This window comes from Rhinolophus hipposideros (assembly GCF_964194185.1).
Source record: "Rhinolophus hipposideros genome assembly, chromosome: 25".
In the NCBI taxonomy this organism is placed as follows: domain Eukaryota; kingdom Metazoa; phylum Chordata; class Mammalia; order Chiroptera; family Rhinolophidae; genus Rhinolophus; species Rhinolophus hipposideros.
The window spans coordinates 22,178,533-22,188,445 of record NC_138071.1 but is presented as its reverse complement, the minus strand read 5'-3'; the positions used below and the strand labels follow the sequence as shown (position 1 = coordinate 22,188,445).

The following is a 9,913-nucleotide window of genomic DNA, read 5'->3' as shown; positions in this document are numbered from 1 at the left end:
CTTCTCTCCTCACTGACAGCGAGGGGACAGGTTGAGGGATTAGAATGTGACCAGTAATTCCAGTATCTCAAAATGCCTTTTTAAAAAGTTATTAATGCCAGAATAGGGGAAAAAGAACAATCGCTACCTTCGTTTTCTCTTCTCAATCCCTCTCCATTTTCCCCCTCATGCAATTCTAAAAGCACGTACCTCTAGCTTAGACATGCTTGACATGCTTACTGTCTATCTCCTTCAGGATTAGCGTTTTCTGCTATCTACATAGGAGTTGTTCTATTTTTTTTCCTACTCAAAAAGTAAGGGAACAATATTGTTCTCCCTCAAATGCTGCAGCGTCTACCCCCATCCCCAAGCAGACACAATTGCTTAAAACACACATGATCTTCTTTATTTAATTGTTTAATCAGTTTACATTCCACAACTGACAGGTTATTTATTTTTTCCATGAACAAGTCATTTAATTAATTACCAGACACTTTTTTTCTTCAATCGATGGAAATACAATATTTCTGCCAATTTGAAAAAGAAAATTGCACGATGCACTCAGTGTCAGTGAAGTCCCCAGATGTGCTCTGCTTCCTCAGTCCTTGCAAAGTCACCAGAACCTGGCAATTTCCCTTTTCATCCCCCCTCCCACTTCCCTGTGAAATTCACCTCTCAGAATAGCACAATAGTTTCAAGCTCTGGCTTGGATCACCTTTCCTGTAATTAATTAATTATGAGAAGGAACAGACAGTACAGTAGATCTGATAAGATGTAGCATTCTTGTTAAGATTAAACAACACATTTATTCACATTGTATCAGAACAAATTAACATAATATTTAATCTTATTTTAGCACCAATAACCACAGGAATTGCTACCTCTGAGGGCAGAGGCTTGCTGGAATCCTGCAGTACACACCACTCCTGTCTGACCAATCAGAAAGCACTATGCAAATTAAAGTAAAGGTAAATAAATTTATACTGACTGAGCGATAATCTGCTGGACCAGAAACACTCCAGGTGTTGGAGAGTTTTGTCGGCGATGGTCCTTGTCTAATGACCATATATAAAACACACCAAATCAGCTCATTTTCTGTCAGTGACACGAGGCTCAGAATGTTGTATTTTAAATGAGTCAAACCTTGTCATACTGGCTCTTTGATAGGCTTTGAGAATGAGGGGTTGCTAGCTTGCATTTTGTTCTGTTCTCTGCACTAAGATCTCGCGACTTGTCTTTTCCCCCTGAACAAAAGAGGTTTCTTCAAATCTAAGGAAGGTCTCCGGGAAGGAAAGAGAAGGGGGCAATGGTGTGCTGAGTCCCAGGGCAAGGGGACACAGCCTGTCACTGCCACCTCCGAGGAGACCCAGTCCACCTGCAGCTCTTCCCAGCACATCCCCTTTTAGCATTTGACTTCAAGATACAAATTTAAGGAAATTGAGAGATTGAGAAACTCCGCTCCCAATACTGGTGTGAGGTTATCAGCAGGGGACTAAACCAGGTGACAAAAGATGGTGGAGATCTTTATTCTCGACAAAGGGCTATCAGCCCCATCTCCCCATGGATAACGGATAAGCTGGTGCTCCTGTAGCTGGAGTGACCTGCTTTGGCCACAGGATCTTGACAGGTCACCGGGGCTTTGCCCAGGGACATGACAACCCCCTGGGGCAGATGTGACATGTATTTGATAAGCAATGGTCCTCTCCTCCGACTAAGCAGGTGGAACTAAACTCCCAGAGGCCCGGGTGGCAGCCTGGACACGGCTCCTATGTTTGCCCCTCTGGGCCAACCACCTTCCAGCCTGTCAGTTGTGAGACCTGAGTGACTCAGGGGGAGGAGGACCCCCTTCAGTCTCGTAACAGAGCGTAATTCTGCTAGAGTCTGTCCTACGGTATGCGGCCGCCCGTAGCCACAGGTGGTTATCGAGCACTGAACACGTGCCTGATCCGAACTGAGGTGTCTTCTAAGAATAAAATTCACATTGGATTTTGAAGTGTTCATTTGAAAACAACAAAAAAGAAACGTAAACCACTTCGGTACCTTTTTATGTTGATTCCATGATAAAATAATAACATTTTTGATATGTCGGGTTAAAATTAATCCCCTCCCCCCCCCCCCGTTGCTTTGGACGTTGAACACGGGGGCTCCTGTTTGCACCGTTACTTGCATGATCTTTAGACTTGTTTTTGTGGCTTGTGTTTTCTCTCTGGGGGACAGCACCGGTCAACACTGCCCTCCTGAAGCTGCTCCCAGAGATGACCATCAGAGACTGTGCAGGTCACTGCTCGAGCCTGGGTAAATCCTCCCTCCCAGGGCAGCTAATCTTCTCAGTCCTGGGGGAGGCAGCTCTTGTGCCATGAGACTACCCACCCCGCTCCTCTTTCCTACTTCTTTTTCCTTCCGGGTTCCCTGCCTTTGGGGCTTCTTGTCTGCTGCCATGCCAACGGTGCTTCTGTGATTCTGCCATTTCCACTTCAAAAGGGTTCTTTATCTTGCCTCTACTGCCAACCCATATCTGCTGCCCATCAGCGGCCAGTGCTCTCTTCATTCTGATTTGGTAGCATCCCTTCGCCAGACTCCCTGCTTCTGACATCACAAGCCTGGTCTGTCGAGCGAGTCATAGGTTACAAAGCAATTCACATACATCATCTCCTTTGAGAGACTTTCTCCTGCCCCAGCACAACAAAGCTCTGTCAGGAACAATAGTAAAAATCATCTAAGTGGGTGGGAAAGGCATCTGAGAATGAAAAGGTAGATCAAAGGCTTTGGACTCTGAGCACACACTGGCTGTGAGCGTGAGGTTACTTTTCCAGGACTGAAAGAGTGGGGCGAGAGTAGCAGGAATGTACCTCCATGCAATAAGCACACACCAGCATGGGCTCGAAGCCTCTCTAAAAATAGCAGCAGATCGGCCAAGGGGATTTGGTGCTCCAGGAGCCATGGAAGGCCCCCTGCTCCCTGTTTGGCTGAGAGGACACAGAGACATGGTGAGGTAACAAGATGTGCCCGTGGCCCCGAGTGAGCCAGTGACAAAGCTGCTAATGAGACCCCAGGATCAGGTCTCGTGTTGACCTTGGCAATCACCTTTCCATCAGACGTTGATGACTTGCTTTTCCTTTTGTAAAATGGATTTTACTTTAAAGGCAAAAACCTTGAGAACAGAGAGTTACAAGCAGACACTAAGTGACTGTCAGAGAAACAGCCAGAAAAAACTGTGCCAATGGCTTCCCTCCCTTCCAATCCCACCCAGTCAGGATTTTCGGGCACTCCACACAAGTCCTCAGAAAACTGAGGGCCACCTCCATGCATTGGTTCAGTTTCAATTCCCTCCCCCTTATTTTCAGCTTCCACTTGTATTTGTACATTTTTACAGATAGTCTTGAACAGCAAAACAGTCACACCGTGGGTGGAAATGGGAACAGATGAGCGGAAACTCTCTCTGAGAAAGGCATTGTCACATTCACGACATCGCAGACACCCTGACACATTCAGGCTAGAAAGGGTCTACAGGTGACCCGGAGAGGATGGGAAAGGCTTAGCCAGAGGGAGAAATGCGAGACAGGAGAAGAGGACACAGAGTCCCCAAGGAGCCACACCCAGTCCATGGAGATGAAGCAAAGCAGTGTAGTCGCTGAGGCTGGTATCTGCCAAAGCGAGGCCAGCGTTAGCTACTGCTGTGCAAGCCCCATGCTTCCACCCTGTTTCCTGTCTCTTACTAGTGAGCAAACACCCCCTCTGCTTGCGTGGCACCCCCATTCCTGGTGGGGCTCTATCCGCACAGGAAGCCATGATGTGGTCTTCCCTTAGAGAAGATCTGACCGAAGTGCTGAAACCTGATTCCCTGCAAAGCAGGAAGTGTGCAGACCCTTCTGGAAGTGCATTCTTGTTTCGAACCTAGGATTCCGTTTTTCCCAAACAGGGTCACACCCAGAACCTCTCCTGGCGAATGCGTCCTCCCAAGGACTTCCTCTGAGAACCCACATGTTTCCGATGACACCACCTCTTCACCAACTGACGAGAGAGAGAGCTCAGTGCCTTGAAACCTGTCTCCATCTTAAACTTAACAGACCATTAGAATGTTTCAGCATCTGGTTTGCTACCACCCTTCGGGCATGTACATCTAGAAACAATGTTAGGAGGATGGGAAAGGAAAAACAATAAGGCACTGAGCATGTGCCTTGGTTAACAGTTAACTGTTTTACATGCCGTCATACGTGCTATTTGCCCCATGTGGTTTACTCATTCCGTCACCTCCGGGAATAATCAAGAGGGATTCAGAGTGCCCTTTGCACAATGGGCTCTGGACAAAAGGAAGGAAGTCTGGAATGGGTAACTGAAGGAGCCGCCTTCTCTGAGGGACCTGAATGATGGAACAGAATACCACATGCTTCAGGTGACAGGTAGGGGTCCTGTTGAGTGCTCAAGAGGACATCTCACACTAGGTTACCTTTCACCAGCGAGACACAGCAACTACAGAGGAGGAATTCCATTGGGGGGAGGGCTCTGCTGCTAGGAGAACGGTGCATAATTTAGGTGACACTTCCTGACTGCAAATCACTTGCAGCGTCTTTGTCACCCTTACTACGCCATGAGGTAAAGTGTTATCACTACCCTCATTCTGTGGCTGAGGAAGTTCAAGTATGGAGACGACGCAAGGCCCAGAGCTGAAATGAAATGTACAGTAACTTGTACCAGTGTAGCTTAATTACTGAGTTACTCTGGCTTCAGTGCTCTTACGCCTATAATTAGATTGAGATAGCACTCAAAAAAAAAAAAGAAAAGAACAGGAGGAAAAACAAATCCCAAAGTAGGAATTTTTTATGTCCACTCCCCACACTAAGCTCTGGCATTTAACTTCCTCAAAGGTCTCTGCTGTCTGGGGGGCGGTGCTCGGAGCCCGTGCTCCTGCTGCCGTGACACAGGGCCCACTCCATAAGGACCACAGACTGCTCTCCCAGCCCCGACTCCGAGACAACCGCCGACTGCGAACTGCTGGGCTATAAACAATACGACGCCTCAGAGCAACGGAGTTATGAGCTATCTTTTAGTCTGCTTTCGTATTTTATTTTTCTAATTTTCCACAATGAGTATGTATTATTTTTTGGGGGGGGAAGGGGAATCCAGTAGCCAATAATAATGTAGTCTAAGAAATAACACTCATGTGTGTGGAACATTCTGCACCACGGCAGCATAATGGGAGGAGGGCAACCCCAGCCCATCGTCACCTGCTTTCAGGGACACCAGAATCGTCTGTGTCACCAGCTCAGAGGGGCCTGTCTAAACCTCTGTTCCCTCACTCTATCATATGCCAGCTGGGAGACAGCACAGAGACAGGTATGCACCAAGCAGTTTTATCTGTGGTGAAATCACCTCTCACTCTGACTCATCCTATTTCCCTGGAAAGGGCTGGATGTGTCCGCTGGGATGGCTGGTCCCTGGCACACGGGGGCCATTTTCAGAAAATCGGCTTTACTTTCTCTACGAGAACCAACTATGCGTCCCACACAAACTACAACAACAGTGACCAGAGTGTCTTTCTTCCCACTCCTTCTCCCCAGATACTTGAAAATCCACTCATTCATGCTCTCAGAATAGGCCAGGGAAAGGAGTCAATTGTAGAGCTCCCGGCTCACGTACCCGATGTCATTATTCTGACTGACTCAGGTGGGCAGCTTTGGAGACCAAAGCAACACATCTCCCCACTAACTAAGGACAACCAAGCACGGCGCTTTCATCATAGACCTCTTACGACTGTGGATAAATACTAAGATGGAGGGCCGTGTCTCAGAGTCTTGGAATAGCTTCCTCCCTGATCCCCAACAAGACAACATACCCAAATGGCCCCAGCGTGCAGGATGCTGCATGTGGACATGTGGTCGGGGAGTTTTTGTAACTTCCTGATCCCTGAAGTTGGAAGGGCAGAGTTGCTGAAAGGCTGGACGTCTAGGAGGGCAGGAGCTTGCACAAGCACATTTACATACGTTTTCTATTTTGAGGCCAGGGAGCCACAGGCCTTCTTGTAAAACCTACGGCCGCAGGAAACAAGGAAGGGGGTGGCTTGCAGTGTATGAACCTCTCCAGAGATGAATTCCTTAACTATTTTACTGGGCTAAAGCTGATGCAGAAGGAGAGTGGAAATGTGTAGAGAGAGGGAAGGGAAATAAAAGAAGAGACTCAATTCCCCAAATGGGGAGAGAAAGAAATAGGACCTCTTTCCAAGCAGACACTCTACCTTCCTGAATCCCCAATCTCACAGGGTACGGAAGGAAATAACAGTTGAAATGGCCCCCATGCTCAAGGGTATCATGGATGGAGCTCAAGACACATACGTGGTCTTAAACCGTGTATGCACACGTGTAAGGACTTTGAACTTGACCTGGGGTGGGGATGCTGACCCTAAATCCCTCAGAAGGTCGTATTCTACTTTGATCTGGAGTTGGCAGTCTGACCGAAAGGGTCTATGGTCCAGGTTCCCTTCTTTCTCCTTCCTCTCTTCTTTCTCTTCCTCCTTGGCCACCTCACAGGGTGAAGCTTCAGTAACTGCTTGGAGCAGCAGGTCTTAACCTGGGGTCCACCCCCTATGCTGGAGGGGTCAAGGTCACCTGGAAAGGTCTCCCAGCAGCCAGGACTTGCCATGTGGACAGGGTTTCCATCCAGGCCAAACAGCTGCGCGGTTTTGGGGTCCCATGCAGGATCAGACCCCAGAGTGGGTGTGTCTGTACCTATCTGGCCCAATAGAAAAACACACACACACACAAAGCAGCTCAAAATACCTGCCCTGATGATGCCTTGAGCCCAGAGGGTTTGCTTCTTTCCCAGGAGTCCTCCTAACATTTCAGGAAGGTTCCAAGGGGGTGCAGTAAGCTGTGTTAATGCCTACCCTAAAGATTAGTGGCTGGAGAGAGTGGAAATTTATGGCAAGCATGGCATAAAAAAGAGAGTGTAAATAATGATAGGTCTGTCAGGCAACATCCTCAAACATAGTTACGAGAGAAAATTTTAAATCAGCGATAGCAAGTGACCCCATGTAGAATTCTTTCCCCATTTTCCTGCAACTGGAAAACAGCAGGAATTTGGGTCTGGTCACAGATAAGTCCTCTGTCCCCAATGGACGCTCGTGGACCCTTGCGTCTCTCTGTTCAGTGGGTCCCATTCAAGACACTTGGAAGGAAGACACGAGGCCTCTCAATCTGAGATACTTCTCTTCACTTTTCCTCAAGCCCGAGTAGGTCCTTCCCCGTAAGAGAGAAATCTAACTTTTCAAAGAAAAATTTTAGACAATTCCCTGTACAATTGAAAAACTGGGTTTTTCCGAAAATTATTTCCCTTATAGAATATTCCTTATAGAATCAATCCCGTGTTTTGGAAATCGTCCTTAGCAGCTCACTGGGAAGCTAACAGCATTTCCTGCAACACGCCGCACCCCTCGTCTCCCAGCACACCCACACACAGGGCATGCACGCACGAGAACTTTTGCAAAAGCCAGGCAGTGTCGCTGGCCAGGACGTCGTGAAGCATACAACCACACCTATCTCCAAGTACATGTGGACACAGACATACACATGGAGACCCACCTTCAGGCCCATTCGTGCACAACAGATGTCCCATCCAGATGTGAATCACAGGCACACACAGTCAGAAAGAGCAGATGATGAGACAGGCAGGACTTAGCCTGGGGGATGGGAGAGAGGGGGGCTGTGTGATTAGTGGGTGAGGAAAGGTGGAGCCTGGTAGGAAGGTAGATGGAACGGAGTGCATGGGAGGGAAGAAAGGCTGCTGGGTAGTGAGCAAAGTTCCCAGAGCATATTTACTTCTGAAGCAACTGAATTCTCGGCTGCGTGGCTGACCCATGGCTATACAGCAGGGGACTCTCTCCTTGCCTCTCCAGGGCTGCTCAACCCAGCGGGGTCACTGAGGTGACCGTCAGCTGCTCCTGCCCACTCTCTCGGGCAGACTCCTGCCCCTACAGCTTTCACAACACTCTGGCTGACTTCGGAGCAAGCATCACCTGCTCACACGACCCTGAGACACTGGGCTGGCTTTCTGCCACCTGTTTGGGTGCTAGCCACTACGACGGCGATTTGGGGATTCATGGCCTTCAATATCAAGAGGAAAAGGAAGAAGATGGAAAGAGTCAAGAGTTCTCCGTGAATTTACACACTATCATACAAACTCGAGCCCGTGGGACATGGAGGTACTCTCTCGGCATGTGACCCATTTTCTTTCATCTGTACAGAAGTCACCCCTAGAAAAGGGGTAGATGTCCAGTGACGAAGGGCAGCTTCCACGATGGGGAGGAAAAGGTCTTGTGCGGTAGACGGACTTGTACAACAGCCACAGAGGTCAGATTCCTCCTCCCTGCTGAACCGTGCTTCCCCGCTTCTCTCGTGGCTTTTGTACCCAGCTGTGTCTTGAACTTCCAAAGTTAGAGGACTAAGTCCTGTGATGTCCCACAACTGTGATGGAAAGAACCACAGGAGCCTCTGCCCAGCACCTGTGTTCTTGGTTCTGCCCTCTGGGAATTTCAGCTGCACTAAAAATAACAGAAAAATGCAACAAACAATACAACCCCACACTCAGGAAACACACACACACACACACACACACACACACTCTGGGGCTGGGAAGCTGCAGAAATGGCACCCATATGGGCTCGCCTCTCATTACTCCTCCTGGACGTTGGGCCGTGAAACCACCACGAAGCATAGACAGACAGCAGTCACAATGCAGGATTTGCATTTAAAACGGTGAAAAGCAAAAAAGGAAACCACCCAGAGTAGTTACACACATACACACACACACACACACACACACACATCACAGCGTTACTCCAAGGCTCCCTTCTGCCCGGGCTGGGGGGGGAGGTGTAGGGGAGGGTGTAGGCAGAGCAGCCTCTTGTTTAACCGGGTGTAAGGCAGCTGGAAGGTATGACTGGGTTTTCTGAGCATTCACTGAAGGGTCCTTTGATGGACGCGGACCTTGCCTGTCAGCACACTGTTCCCTCCTCCTCCCCACATCTACTACTTGGTCCAACAGTTTGGCAGCAGAGAGAAAACTTCCTTCTTGGTTTCTCTGCCACTTTCCATGTGTCGCTGGTGGGCCAGGAAGGACATCAGAACAGGAAGAGGGCGAGGAGACGCGGTTCTCCACATGGCCTCAAAGACTTGGGTACAGTCTATGCACTAAGGGCTTTGTTTGCGACATGGCCGGTGCCGGGGTGGTGACTCTCCTCTCGGCCCCGTGGGGGGCATGGCCTTCTCTATGTCGGTGCCACTCCACACCACTGGCCCTGTCCCTTCCCAGCCCACCACCCCGTCCTCGTGAGTGACGGGAATCAGGACGCCATCACAAGTGGTGACGGTCACGCTGTCCTCAAGAAACCATGGAGCCCAAAGTTAAGAACCGATGGAAGAGCCACAGGATGGAAACACCTTCCCCATCTCGGCGATGAGGGGGCACACAGTCCGACGAGATGTGGGTGCCTGAGCCAACTGAACTCTGCCGCGGCACTGGCATCGTCTTGGTTTAGTTTTGTTTTATATATGTATATTATATATATATTTATATATATATATATATGTATGGGTTTGTTTTTTAGCACACTGTCCCGTTCTCGGGTCTGGATTTAGGGCAGTTGGTCCTCGGGACAGGTTGGACAGAAGGGGCCAAGGTACAGAAGAACCCCGAGATGAGCGTGAGGCCCAGGCCCCCCCACGCACAGAACATGGACCATCCATAGCCATGGCTGATGTCATCCGGGAGTCCGTACAGGTAGCGTGGGTAGCGGGACAGCTCGAAGTTGATCCCGGCCACACAGGTGCACAGTGAAATGATGCAGAAGGTTCCTGAAGGGCGAGGGAAGACACAGGGGGTGGGGGGAATGGAGAAGGAAAGGGGAGAGGAGAGGGAGAGAGAAAGAGAGAAGTGAGGTTTA

General features: G+C 49.2%; 1 protein-coding gene across 1 annotated transcript in view; it reads right to left on the bottom strand.

Annotated features, from left to right (window-relative positions):
* Positions 1–363: 363 nt before the first annotated feature.
* Positions 364–9,913, bottom strand: part of TMEM178B (transmembrane protein 178B) — a 318,756-nt gene continuing 309,206 nt past the window's right edge. The window contains exon 4 of the mRNA XM_081038026.1: positions 364–9,824. Coding sequence (XP_080894152.1) covers positions 9,574–9,824 — 251 coding nt within the window. The 3' untranslated portion in view covers positions 364–9,573. The remainder of the gene's footprint in view (positions 9,825–9,913) is intronic.